Below are 18198 nucleotides of genomic sequence, written 5' to 3'. Positions count from 1 at the left end.
GTGGCTGTTGCAACATTAGCAAGACATTTTTGATATCACAAATACTCCTGAAAATGACCTTATTATAACGAAAACACAATATGTTATGTATGTAGAGCATGTGCAAAGAGTACAGTCAACATTTCAGCCAAGACCATTCATCAAGACTGGAGGAAAAAAAACATGAGGGGTCAGAGTAAGGTGGGGAGAGGGGAGGAAACACAAGGTGATAGGTGAAACTGGGAAGTGGGGAGGCGGGGAAGGAAAGAGCTGGGAAGTTGATTGGTGAAAGAGGTACAGGGCTGGAGAAGGGGGAATCTGAGAGGAGAGGACCGAAGGCCATGGAAGAAAGAAAAGGGAGAGGAGCACCAGAGGGAGGCAATGGAGATAAGGTGAGAGAGGGAAAAGGGGATAGGGAATGCTAAGGGGAATGATGGGCAAGTAAGGAGATAAAGTGAGCGGGGGAGATGGGAATGGTGAAGGGGTGGGAGGGGAGCGTGTTTGCCGGAAGTTCAAGAAATTGATGTTCATGCCATCAGGTTGGAGGCTACCCAGACTAATCAACAGTACAATTTACCTCTCATGGCTCTATGAAACCTTAACAATTTTAAAAACAGAGAAGCTAAAAGTCAAAAAGCATTTAAAGATACCTCTAGATAAAGTGTTGAGCCACAACAGATGGACAATATTTTAAACACTTTTTCTTAAGTTTTACTGGAGAAAATGAAGGATGCTAAAGAAATAAGGGAAGTGAGATCCAAAGGGTTTTGGATCATACACAAGTTACCAGGGAGGAGGTACTGCCAGCCTTAAAGTGCATTATGTTGGATAAATACTTATGGCCTAACAAAGTGCATCTTTGGATCTTAAAGGAAGCAAGGAAAGAAACTGCAGAGGCCCCTGCTGAGATATTTGCTTTATTTTTAGGCACAGGTGAAGTTAGGAACATGGAAACATGGAAAACATACAGCACAATACAGGCCCTTCGGCCTACAAAGCTGTGCCAAACATGTCCCTACCTTAGAACTACCTAGGCTTTACCTATAGCCCTCTATTTTTCTAAGCTCCATGTAGCCATCCAGGAGTCTCTTAAAAGACCCCATCGTTTCCACCTCCACCACCGCCACTGACAGCCTATTCCACGCACTCACCACTCTCTAAGTAAAAAACTTACCCCAATATCTCCTCTGTAGCTACTTCCAAGCACTTTAAAACTATGCCCTCTCGTGCCAGCCAATTCAGCCCTGGAACTCAGTTCCAGAAGACGAAGGGCTAATATTGTACCGTTATTTAACAAGGGCAGCAAAGACAAACCAGGAACCACAGGTCAGCAAGTTTGACATCAGCAGAGAGTAAGCTACTGGAAGGGATTCTGAGGGATAGGATCTGTCAACATTTGGACAGATAAGGTCTAATTAGGGAGAGTTCATAGTGTTTTGTGCATGGGAAGACGTGTGACATTTTGAAAATGTAACCATGAGGATCGATAAGGGTGAAGTAGTAGATGTTGTCTATATGGACTTTAGCAAGGCCTCTGCCAAGATCCCACATGGCATACTGAACTGGAAGGTTAGATCGCATGGGATCCAGAAAGACATAGCCAAATGGATTCATAATTGGCACAGTGGTAGGAAGCAGAGATTGTTGGCTCAAGGTTGGTTCTTAGAGGGGAGGCCTGTCACTAGTGGTGTGCCACAGAGGCTGGTGCTGGGACCTCTGTTTCTTGTTAGTTAGGCAGAAGATGGTGTGTATATAGAATGAGCTGTTAAAAAAGTGGTTGACATTCAAAATCCATTTGGATAAGTACATGGATAGGAGATGGTTAGAGAGATATGATCCAAATGGAACGAGCTTGGTGAGCACCATGGTTAGCATGGATGAGTTGGCCTGAAATTCCCATTTCCATGCTGTATTACTCTATGACTTTATAATTGAGGGGAGAAGACACAGGCTGCACAAATATTAAGCAGAGGACCAAAACAGAAAAAGCAGGGAACGAAAGATGGAGTACTCTGAAGTGATCAAATAAGTTTAAAAAAACATAAGAAAATACTTTTACTAAAAACAAAGACATAGAAATCGTGTGTCATCAGGGCACTTAGCTATTGAAGGTCAATGGAACAAACTTAATTATAATCACAATTTGGCTCAGAACAGTATGAGAAGGAAATGTTTTTGATGAAGTGAGACATCCTTCACATGAAAATAAACCAATAAATGCGTATATCTAAAGACAACATAATCCACTGATCTGCTATCTGATTGTGCTGAAATCCCTAACATCTTACTAACATGGGTGCTGTTTTCACAAACTTCTGAGTTTAAAGGACTGTGGAAACAGAACCTGGTGAATTTATGCTTCTACCAGCACTTCTTTTCAACTCATTGGGACCTATTTACCACACTACTTTTAAAGTCAGAGGCCTCCCATTTCCACTATCTCCTTTAAACTCAGAAGATTTTGTCCTGGTGCACTCTTTGAATTCAACTGGTTCACTGTAAAATGTGTTACATACTGTGTGACAGTTAATAAATAGTTTGAGATATTGATAAGAGCAATAGTAATAGTTCAGAAAAACCTGGTGTCTAGCAGCTTTAAAGTCCCAAGGGTAGCAAGCTATCAGAGTTTGACTGTATTTGAAAAGTGAAAAAGTGTTCTGTTATTTCGGGAAGATATCAAATGACCAGTTAATTTGCCACAGAATAAAATAAAATGAAATCAGATTTGGTATTTGTCTTTTGGTATCAGTCTCACAAGGCTTCAAAATGTCTATTGATGAATACCTTTGTAGCCAACAGTTGCTGTTGGGAATCAATCTGTTGTTGTTGCCGTGCTGCCATTTCCTGCAGTTCAGCAAGTGTCATATCCATGCGTGGCCCACTAATCTGAAAATAAACATGAGAAAAATTGTTTTCCAAATCAATTGTTTCACATTTCTTCAGTGGAAACTTAGATAACAGCAATTCTTCTTTAACCTGAATATTAAATTTAGCAACTAAGCAGTTGTGGCTCTTTCCCTTCTGAGAAAGGAGTCAGCTATATTCTACATCATTCTCTTCAATCCTCCAGCGGCTTTCTCTTAGAATTCCAGCATAATATTTAACTTTGCTAAAGTTACTACAATACAATCTAAACAATAAAGAAAGCACGGAAGCAGCATCTACAAGTTTAAAAAATTTAAGCTAACTAGATTCTTTCTCCTCATTAAATATGGCCATATATTTACTTTCCAAATTCAATATTTTTCCTCTTCTGTGTCTATCTATCAGTATTTAGAGTAGTGCCTTGACAAATATGGTCTCAGCCTGTCACAAACATTCCATCTTCACTCCTCCCTGTCTCTGCAATTTAAAATTTGCTTGATTTCTTGCTTTCCCAGTTTAAATATGGATCCTTAATGAGAAATATGAATTCGGATTTTGAAGCCAGCAAGGAAGTTATAAGAACAGGAGAAAATCTACAGATGCTGGAAGTCCAAGCAACGCACACAAAATACTGGAGGAACTCAGCAGGACAAGCAACATCTATGGAAAAGGGTACATTGATGTTTGGGGCTGTGACCTTCCATCAGGACTGGAGAAAAATAAATGACTCCTCCAGAATTTTGTGTCTGTTGCAAGAAAGTGATAAACGCACATTGGTTCTGAGTCCTTATCAATATAAGGTCAATGGAATTTCAGGTGGCTCTGTAAATGTTGTTTTGGCTATTGTTTTGTTTCATAGTTGAAAAGCTCAAGCTTGTGACTCTGTCTATATTTCTTGCTGCCTCAATAAAGCAAACAGCAAAATCCAAGACCTCACCCATCCCAGATATCCTCTGTTCTTCCCTTTACCACTGGGCATAAGATACAAAAGCTGAAAATACCTAAGGATAGCTTCTTCCCCACGGTTGTAAGACGACTGAATGGTTCCCTAGTATGATAAGGCGGACCCTTGATCTCACAATCTAACTCACCGCAATCTTGTAATTTATTGTTTACCGGCATTGCATTTTCTTTTACACTTTATTCAGCATTCTGTTATTGTTTTACCTTGTTTTACTTAAATGCACTATGTAATGATCCGGTGTGTACGAACGGTATGCAACATGCTTTTCACTCTATCTCAGTATATGCGACAACAGTAACCCAATTCTGTTCAATGCCATTACTGATCAGGCCAAGCCCTAACATATTTTGAAGAGATAATAAATTTGCCTGCAAATAAAGATAGCAATGGAGGGAACATTCAGTTGGTATTAGTTGAATTTGTAAACTATCAGGGGATTTATTTAAAATAAAGCCCATACCTAAAAGGGCACAAGTTGGTACACAATGTTCAACTGTATAAACAATGCTTGGAGATAAAAATGTTTTGGAGGAGAAGATGGAAAGCAGACAGAAAAAATACACTAACAAGAAAAAATGTGCAGATGCTGGAAATCCAAGCAATACGCACAAAACACTGGAGGAACTCAGCAGGCTAGGCAGCATCTATGGCAAAGAGTGCAGTCGACGTTTCAGGCCGAGATGCCTTCAGCAGGGAAAATACACTTTTAGTTTACAATGAACAGCTATCTCAACTGGGCAAACATGTCATTTGAAGGAAGAATAAAAAGTTTACAATCCAATTGAAGACTACCATACAGTTTTCCATATGACAGTCTATAAATCCTTCCAAGAGGCCAATTACTCCCCGTGTAGAATTACATTACAAGAACAGAACAAGTTAGAATAGCAATCAGATGTAGAGAAGGCATTTTGTCATCACAGTGATTGGGATGTCTCTGTTTCTTTTCCAATATTTCTATTAATTTTCTACATAGGAGAATACAAAGTTCAAGAAAAAAGAAATACATCAAATACATTATACTGAATCGCACATACAAACTCTTTATTCTATATTCATACAAATTGATTAATTGATAATATTGAAATATAGTAAATTTATTATATGGAAAAAAATCTAAATCACTACCAAGACCGAAGCTGATTAGTAAAGAAGAAAAAAGAAAAAGTATATTATTAGCCATCATCTGTGCTTTAATGGCAAATTAAAGGTTTTGAAAATAATTCAAAAAAGGTCCCCACAATGTTTGAAAGCCTTGATTAGATTCAGAAACGAAACATCGAATTTTCCCTAAATTTAAACATGACATCACATCATGCAGCCATTGAATGTGAGTGGGTGGGACCGCATCTTTCCATTTAAGCAACAGCGCCCTCCTAGCCATAAGAGAAATAAAAGCCAAAATGTGCAAATCAGATTCCTCCAAAATAATATCCTTCCCTCCAACAATATCAAATAAGAGGTCAAAGGAACAGGCTTAAGATTTACTTTAAAAAGTACCGAGAAGGTTCGAAATACTTCCTTCCAATATTTTTCAAGACTCAGACATGTCCAAAACATATGAATGAGTGAAGCTTCTCCATTATTACATTTATCACAACACGGAGATATATCCAAATAAAAGCGAGACAACTTATCCTTGGTCATGTGGGCCCTATAGACCACTTTAAATTGTAGGAGAGTGTGGTGAGCACAAGTGTTAACCAATTTAAAAATTTCATTCCAAGTTTCCTCAGAAATTGAAGTCTGCAAGTCTTGTTCCCAAAGATTTTTAATTTTATCTAAAGGAATACTTCTCATTCCCAGCAACATATTATAAATATTAGATATAGATCCATTATAAAAAGGTTTCAAATTAAAAATTACATCTAGTAGATTCTTATCAGGACTTTTAAAAAAATGTACATGTTTGAAACCGTAAAAAGTCTCTTATTTGTCGGTATCAAAGAAAGTGAGTTTTGGGTAAGCTATATTTAGTTGACAGTTGCTCAAATGAAAGAAGACTTCCCTCCACAAACAAGTCCTGGAAGCATTTAATACCTAATCTATCCCATTCTTTAAAAGCCACATCTATCATAGAAGATTTTTTTAAAACTTAGAAAAAATGTGACTTGAAAGAGAAAATCTCAATAAGCCAAAGTATTTTCAGAATTGTACCCAAATTCTTATAGTATGTTTAACTACCAAATTGTCAGTTAACTTACTCAGGGATAAAGGAAGTGAGGATCCAAGAAGAGAAATAATAGAAAATTTATTAACAGAGTTGGCTTCTAAAGGAACCCACATCCGACAATCCTCACAATTAATGTAATATAACCAAAATGTAAGATATGTATATTAACTGCCCAATAATAAAACCTAAAGTTTGGTAAAGCTAGCCCTCCATTCTTTTAACTTTCTGAAGATGAATTTTGTTTAGTCTAGAATGCTTATTTTTCCATATATAGAATAATATAATAGAATCAAGAAAATCAAAAGAAGATTTAGGGATAAAAGCAGGTAAAGCCTGAAAAAGATACATAAATTTAGGTAAAATATTCAGTTTAATAGAATTAATTCGACCAAACAATGATAACGAAAGACGTGACCAATTTGATAGTGTTCTTTTTACATAATTCAATAGGGTAAGAAAATTTTCTTTAAATAAGCACTTATAATTTTTAGTAATTGTTATACCTAAGTAAACTGGTTTCTTACAATTTGAAAAGGAAGGTTAGAAGTAGTTAATATCCAATTATTCAAAGGAAAAAGTTTACTCTTATGTAAATTCAGTTTATAGCCTGAGAACTGGCTAAAACAGGAGAGTAAAGAAAGCGCATGGGATAACGAAGTCTCGACATTAGAAGTAAAGAGCAATAGATTATCAGCATAAAGCGAAACTTTGTGGATAGTGCCTCTCCTTAGAATACCAGTGATATCATTAGATTTTCGAAAGGCTATAGCTAAGAGTTCTAAAGCCAGAACAAAAAGCAAAGGACTCAACGGACAGCCTTGTCTGGTGCCATGTTGAAGCTTAAATGGTTTGGAGTTCTGAGAATTAGTAATAACCTAGTGGAGTAAAGTAATTTCATCCATTGAATGAAATCAGGTCCAAAATTGAATTTTTCCAAAATTTTAAATAAATAATTCCATTCAACTCTGTCAAAAGCCTTCTCAGCGTCTAGGGATACCATACATTCCGATATCTCCTTAGAAGAAGAATAGATAACATTTAATAAACAACGAATATTAAAATGAGAATATCGATTTTTGATAAATCTAGTCTGGGATTATCAGAAATGACAGATGGTAAAATATTTTCAATCCTGCGGGCCAGAATTTAGATACAATCTTAGTATCAACAGTCAGTAAAGAAATTGGTCTATAGGAAGAGCATTCAACTGGATCCTTATTCTTTGAGGATAAGCGAAATGGAAGCCTCATAGAAAGATTGAGGCAGCCTGCCCAACTTAAGTGAATCCGAAAAAACTGAACATAAATGAAGTATAAGCAGTGAGGAAAAGGTCTTATAAAACTCTCCAGAAAATCCATCTGGACCCGGAGCTTTCCTCGAGTGCAATGAACGCACAGCCTCAACAATTTCGTCAAAAGAAATAGGTTGTTCCAACTGCTTTCTGTTGTCAACAGAAATCGTGGGAATGTTTAATTGGTCTAAAAAATTGTTCATTACAGTGTTATCTTTAGGAGAGTCAAAGCTATAGGGTCTAGAATAAAATTCTCTAAAAGTATCATTTATTTCTAAATGATCAGTTGTCCTATTATCGTTAGCTTTACGAATTTCTTTAATCTGCTGTTTAGCTATAAAGGTTTTAATTCGATTAGCCAATAATTTACCTGTTTTGTCTCCTGTTTTGAATATAAAATTGACTTTTATCTTTTAGGAGTTGAGTTTCAACTGGATAAGTTAAAAGGAGATCATATTTAGTTTTAATTTCAATACACCTTTTATATAAAGCAGGATTTGGACCAAGGCATACTGTTGGTCTAATTGTTTCAACTGGTTAGCTAAATCACTTCTCTCTTTATTAGCTTTTTTCTGAATACTTACAGTATAAGAAATAATTTGTCCTCTAGTATATGCCTTAAAGGCATCCCATCTAATAAGACTAGAAGTCTCCTCTAATCTATATTCTCTTCAAAAAAAAGAGTAATTTGTCTCTCCATAAACTTTAAAAAATCTTTAGCAGATAACAAAGTTAGATTAAGATGCCAAAGCCTGTTTGTTTGAAGAAGGCCAGGGAGATTTAAAGATAAGAGCACAGGAGCATGATCTGAGACAACATTCTCTCTATATTCACAGGATTCAACTAACGGAATCATTTGGCTATCAATAAAAAAGTAATCAATACTGGAATATGTATGATGGACATGAGAGAAAAACGAATATTCCCTGTCTACTGTATGAAAAAAAACACCAAACATGAACCATACCACATTTCATGAGAAAAAATTTAATACACACATCTGATCTATTTGGCATCACTAGTTTAGAAGATGAACGATCTAAAGCTGGATCTAAACAACAATTAAAATCTCCTCCCATCACCAATGAGTACAGACTCAGATCTGGCAAAAATGGAAAAAAAATGCTCAAAGAAGCTTGGGTCATCTATATTTGGCGCATACACATAGGCAAATACCATTAATTTGTTATCTAGCTTCCCTGATACTATAACAGAATGCCCATTAGTATCAGAAATTACTTTATGTTGAACAAAGGAAACTTTATTATCTACAAGGATCAAAACACCTCTGGCTTTGGCCTGAAATGAAGAATGGAAATGAGACTCTGTCCATTGATTAAAAAGGCGTGAATTGTCACACTTACGTACATGAATTTCTTGAAGACAAACAACTGGTACTGTAAGTTTTTTAATATAGGCAAAAATCTTATTTCTTTTCACAGGGTGATTTAGCACTTTCACATTAAAACTATGTAAATTAATACTTTAATCCATTTTAAAACTATTTATAAGAAAGGTTAAAGTAACAATCAGAAGAATGTATATTAAACCCAAACCTTGAGATATGGTAACTAGGCAACACAGTTGACTAAATTTCCAAGTCAGCTTCAAGAAAAAAGAACTCCCCATCCCGCTCCCTCCTCCCAAAGACAGAAAATCGGCCAAAAGGCAGCTGATGCCTACTCCCACTAATATCATCTCCCCCAGAAAAGCCTGCTGGAACCGCTCCAAAGAATTCAAGGTTGATTACTGTTCCAACCAAGACAAAGCAAAATGCAGTAAAAAAGTAAGCTTGTACAATTCTACCAAAGAAGCAATTATTCATACTGAAAAATATCAAACAGTTGTATTTCTAAGTCTAAAAATTCCTGAGCCTTTTCGTTCGTAAGAAACCATTTCTTTAAGCCATCTTGCATTGTAATTCTCAGCCGAGCCAGATAGCAAAGAGAAGGCTTGAAGTTTTTGCTATAATGTTCCGCCATAACTTTTTTAAACTTAGCATATTCTTCCATAACTTCCGATGAGAAATCTTCAACAATACAAATCTTCTGACCCTTGTAGTCACTCATACCCTTCCGACGGGATTCATGAATCGAAAGGTCCTTTGTTTGAAATTCATGAAAGCATATAATGACCGATCTTGGTCTTGATTCATAAGTCGATCTATAAATAGGCGATCTGTGAACACGTAGAGACTGTATAATATCAGAGAATAATTCCATCAGAAGGTTTGCAAAGAATTCCTTAGGATTATCTCCTTCTGTTAACTCTTTATGTCCCAAGATTCGTAAGTTCTTTCTCCTACTTCTATTTTCCAAATCAATAATCTTCTGTCTCAGTTTTCCATTGGACTTGGATTGTTTTTCATACAGCTTTTGCAAATCATTAGTTTTCTTATCCAGTATCGTTATAATCTCTCCATGCTCTTTTATCCTCTTATCATGCTCGATTAAAGTTTCTTGAATAACATCCAGTTTTGTACCTATTTGTTTAACTTCAAAGCTGATTTGTTGTGAATCAGCCGACGTTTCTTTTCTAAACTGATGAAACTCCACGGTAAGCTTTTGCGAGTACGTAGACAGCTTTTGAAGTAAGCCCGTAATAGAATCCAAAGCTGCTTTGGTAGACATAGTAAGATAATAACAGACTTAATAGTAATATTTCAAATGGTTGGAAACAAAAAAGGAAGTAAACTAGGAGCACCAGGAAAGACTGTTACTCCATCAGCAACCAGCAGGCAGGTCTCTAAATAGTGAAAAATCATACATATTAAAATTCATAACAGAAACCTAGTTACAAAATAGAAAACAGCTCAAGGATCCAGAATATTTACTCAGGAAGTGAAGTAGTCCTCCACTAAAAACTGGTGCCAGTATCACAAACATTCACATTTTATATAGAAAAATAAAGGCTGTGAACTCATAATAATTTCAAAATTTGCAAACGATACTCAAGTAAGAGAGAGAAATAAGATGCAAAAGTTAAAGGATGACTCAGCAGAAAGATTGACATTATGTGTCTGATGTCAGACCACTTTCAAAGAAAGTAATAACGTACTTCTTGGAAGTAAGGGGCTAAATTAGCGAATAGAGGTTAACATGACCAAGTGTTGGGGTTTATTTTTTAGAGGACAGAAATTTAAAAGTTAAATTTGTACATATCGATCCTCAGACCTTATTTAAAAACTGTTTGATCTTCATACTAAAATGGGTAACATCAGAAGACTCTTTTCATATCCACCAGGAAAGACAGAAAAGCTAGATCAGCACACTTAGAAGTTCCATGCTAAAGAATCTATTGGAGTAGATGTGGAGAAAATGCTTCCATTTGTGAAACAAAACAAAATTAAAGAAAATAAATATTAGACCAGGACTAATAATCAATATAGGGAAAAATCTGGAGGTGGGGGGAGAGAGGGGGAGAGGTCTCATGGAGCATAGAGGAGAATACAGTTTATACATTCTTTACAGCTAAATATTAGACTGTATTTTCAGAAGCACTGTAAGGGGAGATATTGCTCATATCTATGTGGCTGAGTGTCCAACAACAACCTAATCCTGATCGCTTGAGAAAAAATTCGGAAGCACTAGTGATAACCAATAAAAATATCTCATGACTCAGCAACTATTTGAAGTTGAACCAACAGTAAGGGATGACTTCACTGCACTTCTGATCAAAGTAAAATTTTACTGGGGGGAGAAAGGAAAAGATATGTGTAGAAGCACATTATAACGGTCAATGAAGTCCCATATACCAATGTTAAGAACCATTCCATGCAACATTGTGAGCTCTTTTTAACTAGTTAATTCACTTTCTGGCCAGTGGCCAGAAAGTAGGAGAACTGTGATCCCAGTGAGAGGAAAAACCCATGAGAACCGGAGCTCCGCCAAACACTCAGTGAATGCAGGAACCAGAGACCTGAAGAGTGGAAGGGAACTTGGCAAATGGAATTGGAAATGGAAATGTCACATGATGGGTCATATACTAAAACATGAGGATTTCCAAATGGTCTGATAGCAGACTATTTATTTATTTAGTGATACAGTGCGGAGTAGGCTCTTCCGACCCTTCGAGCCACACCACCCAGACACACCCAACAACCCCGATTAACCCTAACCTAATCACAAGACTATTTACAATGCCTTATTAACCAACCCAATATACCTTTGGACTGTAGGAGAAAACCGGAGGACCCAAAGAAAACCAATGCATTTCAGAAGGAGGATGTACAAGACTCCTTACAGTGGAGTTGTTGAGTTGTAATATAATGGCAACATAATCTACAGGATGAGAATTCTCTATTTTGATTTAAAGTAAATCAATTGTTTTGTAAAATGATTTAATTCCCATCACTCTTATCTTTCACCAATCAATTAAAATCCAAGTACCCCAGTCCTTGACACCAAGGCTGACCTATTAAAAACATATTTGTCTTAAACAGTGCTGCCACTCCAAAAAAATCTGTCAATTCATAATTTTCTTGAGGCCATTATTTCCCCCTCGGTAATACATTGCAAAAACTTGCATGGAAGAACAGTATTTTTGCTGGATTTGTCCCAAAAGTCCCTTTTTTGAAAAAGGATGTAATACTTTGGTGCCACTATTGCAGAAATGACAGACTATGCTCAACTGCATTTTCCATCTGCACTTCTCTCAGTAACCCACACAGAATGGGCAGCATAGCTACCTCAGCAAAGGTGAACTTACTTTTCTCAAACATTGACAGGCCTCTTATTCTCCGTGACTAACTGGTTGCATTATTGTCTGGTATGGCAATTCAAATGTGCAGGAACCCAAGAAACTGCAGAGAGCTGGTGACTCTGCTCAATACATAATGGGCAGAACTCTCCCCCATCATTAGGAGGCACTGCCCCAAGAAGGCAACATCTATCAATGATCCTCATCATCCACGTCGTCTTCTTGCAGCCACCATTGGGCAGGAGGTACAGAAACTTGAAATCCCACACACCAGGTTCAAGAACAACTAATTCCTTCAGCTATTCAGTTCTTGAACCAATCAGCCCAATCCTTATTAATTTAGTTTTAATAAATAAATAAATGTTATAAATTTCTTGGATGAGGAAGTGGAAGGATGGGTTAGTAAGTTTGCAGATGATACGAAAGTTGGTGGCATTGTGTGGCCAGGCATAGCTCAAATACCATCTATAAACTTGCTGACAATACAACCATTGTTGGTAGAATCTCAGGTGTGACGAGAGGGTTTACAGGAGTGAGATATGCTAACTAGTGGAGTGGTGCTGCAGCAACAACCTAGCAATCAACATCAGTAAGATGAAAGAGCTGATTGTGGGCTTCAGGAAGGGTAAGATGAAAGAGCACATACCAATCCTCAGAGGGACTGGAAGTGGAGACAGTGAGCAGTTTCAAGTTCCTGGGTGTCAAGATCTCTGAGGATCTAACCTGGTCCCACATATTGATGTAGTTATAAAGAAGGCAAGACAGCGGCTGTACTTTATTAGGAGTTTGAAGAGATTTGGCATGTCAACAAATACACTCAAAAACTTCTATAGCTGTACCAAAGAGAACATTCTGACAGGCTGCATCACTGTCTGGTATGGGGGGGCTACTGCACAGGACCGAAAGAAGCTGCAGATGGTTGTAAGTCAAGTCAGCTCCATCTTGGGTACTAGCCTACAAAGTACCCAGGACATCTTCACGGAATGGTGTCTTAGAAAGACAGTGTCCATTATTAAGGACTTCCAGCACCCAGGGCATGCTGCTTTCTCACTGTTACCATCGGGTAGGAGTTACAGAAGCCTGAAGGCACACAGTCAGTGATTCAGGAACAGCTTCTTCCCCTCTGCCATCTGATGCCTAAATGGACATTGAATCCTTAGACACCACCCCACTTATTTAATTTTCAGTATTTCTGTTTTTGCATGTTTTTTAATCTATTCAATATATTTGTACTGTAATTGATTTACTTGTTTATTTATTATTGTTTTTATATCTCCTCTAGATTATGTATTGCATTGAACTGTTGCTGCTAAGTTAATAAATTTCACGTCACATGCCAGTGATAATAAACCTGATTCTGATTCATTGTGTAGATGGTTGCTGTAAATTGCAATTGGCCACTGACAGGATGCAGAGCTGGGCTAAGAAGTGGCAGATGGAGTTCAACATAGAAAAGTGCGAAGTGATTCACTTTGCAATGCCTAATTTGAAGGCAGAATACAGAGTTAATGCCAGGATTCTTGGTTGTGTGGAGAAACAGAGGGATCTTAGGCTTCACGTCCATAGATTCCGCAAGGTTGCCGCACAAATTGATAGGGCTGTTAAGAAAGCATATGGTATGTTCACCTTCATTAGTCAGAGGATTGAATTCAAAAGCCATGAGGTAACGTTCCAGCTCAATGAAACCCTGGTTAGACCACACTTCGAATATAGTGTTCAGTTCTGGTTGCCTCATCACAAGAAGGATGTGGAAGCTTTAGAGAGGGTGCAGAGGGGATTTACCAGGATGCAGCCTGGACTAGAGGGCCTGTCTTATGGAGTGAGCTAGGACTTTTCTCTTTGGAGCAAAAGGGGATGAGACGTGATTTGATAGAAGTGTGCTAGATGATAAGAGGCATAGGAAGAGAGGATAGCCAGAGAGACAGTTTTTCCTAGGGCGGAAATAACTATTACAAGGGGCCATAATTTTAAGATCACTGGAGGAAAATATATGGGGGAGGTCAGAGGTAAGTTCTTTACACAGAGAGTGGTGGGTGCAGTGGTGCTTGTGGCAGATTCATTAGGGACATTTAACTCTTGGATATGTACCTGAATGACAGAAAAATAGGTTATGTAGGAGAGAAGAGCAAGAGTGATCCTTGTGTAGGTTAAAAAGCCAGCACAACATCATGGGCCAAAAGACCAGTACTGTGTTATAATATTCTTGTGTTCCATGTTTTAACCCTAATCACTAGAATTCAGCAACACTATGACCACTTTGACCAATGTGCATGAAAAGGGACTTTTGACTTAATTGTTCCTTTCTTGTAAAGATATTTCATTTATCTTTACTTTATATTTTTCTTGTGAATGCTTCTTACATGATTTATAAGTAAGATTTTCATTGTACCTGTGCATATGAAAATAAACAACTTTGACTTCATTCCATCTGCTGTTGTACATGGTGACATTTAAAGGAAGAAGTACAGAATCATCTCTACCCTGCCTCTGTCTAGTATGGCACCACATAAATATCCAAAGTGCTGAATCTTACATGAGGTCTACTCCATCCCAAAACAACCTTCAACTGGGAGGCTTACAACATCTGGGAGGACAGTTAGGAAACAATCATATTTCTGTGGCTCTCAAAAATCACAAAAGAAAAAAACAATTCTTCCCCTGAAGAACATTTGTGTATCAGATGTCTTTTCAAGTTGTCACTTTTTACTGTCATTTTGACCATAACTGCTGGTACAGTTCACAGTAAAAACGAGATGTTTTTCAGGGCCATGCTGCTGCATGAAACAATACAAAAACTACACTGAACTACGTAAAACAACACAAAAACTACACTGGACTACAGACCTACCCAGGACTGCACTAAGTGCACAAAATAATGCAGGCATTACAATAAATAATAAACAAGACAATAGGCACAGTAGAGGGCAGTAGGCTGGTGTCAGTACAGGCTACATTCCAGCAGCTTCAAGGTTATTATTACAGATATTAACTTTTTATATATTTGAATCTAATTGCCACATTTTTATGGTGGAATTTAAACTTGCATCTGCAGATCAATAGCTTATCGCTCTACATACCAGGTCTAGTAATTTATCAAACCTACAAATAATGAACATGTCAAATTTACATACATGATAAAGCTTTACGCATCAGTGAAACTGTTTCATTTTTCTTTCCCTGAGGCAACAGTCTTCACAACCTCCTTTGTTTTAATTAATCTTTCACAGCCTATTTCCATTCTGAATTGGCTTCTCTGATTTTATTATAAATTATGTTAACTTCTGCAAACACTGAATTTCTTTTCTGAATTCAGTTTACAAACATTTCAAATTCAGGAATGTCAATTTTAACTTATAACTAGCAAGGGTGTGGTGGGGAAATTAGAGGAGAAAAAGACTCAGGAGGAAATTATTTGTAACCACAACACCAGGTACTGTAGTTTCTGTTTACTCTATTCTTCACTCAGAGCAAATTACTCCAACAAAAATCTATTCTATATGACTCATAGCAAACAAATCACCCAAAAAACATCTTCTCTTCAAATGGATTTTTTCTCTGGAATAATTTGTTTGCTCTGAGTCATACACAGCTTACCATTTCCAACTCATTAGGTGACAGAGTTGTCAATAATATACTGCAGCCTTTAAAAGATGGTTGAAGATACTTACTCCATTTTCCATTCGTCTTTCTGTAGTACCCTGCACTCTGTTTCTCTTCAACGTTGGGTCTTGGAGTCTCAAACAGCCTGAAAGTAAAATTATTAAAGTAACAATTATAAGCAGCACATCAAAAAGAAAATCATTGTGTTTAGCAGAAGTGATTTTAGGGTCCACCCAGAAGCAATTGTTTTACAAAAACAAAGTTTTGACAAAACACAAAGTTCGTGTTCCAGTACATAAAGAAAGTTTAAGGGTCAATGACTGCAGTACAATATTGAAAAATAATCCTCAAAGTAAGCAAGACAAAGCGTTATGTGGTAAATATCTACATTTTAAAAGGAGAAAATCATAGGGCTTTAATTTGATTGTGAAGCCCAACAGTACCACTGAAATTGGAGATGGACTTTGTTCGCATCGATCTTTAGCATTTAGCACTACATAGAGTCCAGATTTGTAGGAATATGAAGTTAATTAACAACACAATAGTTGAAGATTTTAAACTGTAGTACATATATGGTAAAAAGAATGACTGTGGATGCCAAGAGAATACTATGAGTCAAAGAGTCAAACACAAGATAAATGGGATTTTGATCCCTCATGACAACCTTATTGCCCATCTATATTAACCTTCCCATACTAGTACCATATTTGTTTAAGCCTTGCCTATTTAAGAGATCTAGAACTGCTTTTAATGTATCCAAGAGCGAGGATGAATAATTTTGTAAGAGCAGGACCATTGAAAAGAGCAAGTGTCATTGTTTGCTCGTGCATTTTGATAGAAGGAATGAAAGTATAGACTAATTTCTGAATGGGGAGCAAATTCAGAAATTGCAGGTGCAAAGGGACTTGGGAGTCCTACGGCAGGATTCCCTAAAAGTTAACTTACAGGTTGAGCAGGTAGTAAGGAAAGCAAATGCAATGATAGCATTCTTTTTGAGAGGACTAAAATACAAAAGCAAGGGTGTAATGCTGAGAGTTTATAAGGCATTGGTCAGACTACATTCAGAGTATTCTGAGCAGCTTTGGACCCCTTATCAAAGAAAGTATATGTTGGCATTGGAGAGGATCCAGAGGTGATTTACTGGAATAATTCTGAAAATGAAAGTGTTAATGTATGAGGAGCATTTAATTGCTCTGGGCCTGTGCTCACTGCAGTTTAGAAGAATCGGGGGTGAGGGGTTCTCATGAAACCTACCAAGGGCTGAAAAGCCCAAGATACAGTGGATGTGGAGAGGATGTATCCAATAGTAGAAGAGTCTAGGACCAGAGGGCACAACCTCAGAATAGAAGGATGTCCCTTTAGAACAGAGCTGAAGAAGAATTTCTCGAGCTGGAGTGTGGTGAATCTGTGGAATTCATTTCCAAAGATGACTGTGGAAGCCAAGTCATTGGGTATATACAGAACTGTACAGAAACAGGCGATTTGGCCCTGCTCAACCATGTCGAACTGCTATTCTACCTAGTGCTATTGATCTATAACTGGGGCTATAGCCCTCCATACTCTCCCATCCATGTATTTATCCATACTTTTTTTTTTCAGTGCTGCAATCAAACCCACAACCACCACTTCTATTGGCAGCTCGTTTCATATTTACACCATCCTCTGAGTGAATACGTTTTCCCTCAGGCACCCATTATAGCACAGATGATTAAATGTGAAATAAATAATCAGTTAAAATAGCTTGCAGTATCTCTCAAGTGTTTGGAGTCAATTCTCAAAAGAATGGGAATAGATATTTTGCAATAGATATTTCTGAAACCTGGGATCATACTTGCTTGTACAATACATGCCAGAAATCTGAAATAAAAACTAAAAATGCTGTAGCACTCATTTGTGGAAAGAGAAACAAGTTATTGTTTGGTCCTAAAACTTTAACTTCATTTCTCTCATCACAGATGTTGTCAGAGATAAGTGTTTCTATTTTTTTTTTGTTTTTACTTAATACTGAAATATGTCTGCCCGTCTTCTGTACATTCCATTATTTTTTCAACAAGCAAGTCATCCTCAGGTTATAGGAGGATTCTGTTCCTGCCTGGAACCTGAACAGTTCACAAGTTGAAAATGAGGCTACAAAGTGAGTTCCCAGCTAGCAAAAGATTCCTACAGTCCCACAGAAACTGGCAAAATCAGCCAGTCTCCCAAATGCCTGAATGAATGTACAGGGTTATATGCAAGTCAGGTATTCATAAGTGGGGATAGATGCTCCATATAAGTATTCTCAAAATCTATCATGCTTTTTTTCACGTCAAGATATTTTTCTATCCAAAAATGTTTAAAATAATAAAAGGAAATTGTGACTTAGATACAAATTCTTACTTCTGACATTAGGCTCGAACCTCACTTATTTTTCAAAAACGATAATATATAAAATATAGAAATACATGTGAAAAATTATCTATTAATGCATAACTTTTAAGAATTAAATATATCATTAGTTTAAAACCTCAATTTTGCTAAATACAACATTAGAGGAAGTACAGTAGTCAAGGCATATAATATTTCAATGTTTAAAGGCATTTGGACAGGTATCGGAATAGGAATAGAGTAGAGGGAAACAGGTCTAAGACA

The 18198-nt window shown here is 37.1% G+C and overlaps 1 protein-coding gene across 1 annotated transcript in view; it reads right to left on the bottom strand.

Moving 5' to 3' along the window:
* The window catches only part of LOC140201205 (apoptosis-stimulating of p53 protein 2-like), a 98747-nt gene that overhangs the window by 51759 nt on the left and 28790 nt on the right, over positions 1-18198 (bottom strand). The window contains exons 4-5 of the mRNA XM_072264931.1: positions 15639-15715; positions 2764-2865 (exon numbers count right to left, since the gene is read on the bottom strand). Of these exons, the coding sequence (XP_072121032.1) occupies positions 2764-2865; positions 15639-15715 (179 nt within the window). The remainder of the gene's footprint in view (positions 1-2763; positions 2866-15638; positions 15716-18198) is intronic.

Source organism: Mobula birostris, chromosome 8, assembly GCF_030028105.1.
Source record: "Mobula birostris isolate sMobBir1 chromosome 8, sMobBir1.hap1, whole genome shotgun sequence".
Taxonomy (NCBI): Eukaryota; Metazoa; Chordata; class Chondrichthyes; order Myliobatiformes; family Myliobatidae; genus Mobula; species Mobula birostris.
Note: the sequence above shows the minus strand (reverse complement) of the source record. Positions and strands in the feature narration are given on the sequence as shown.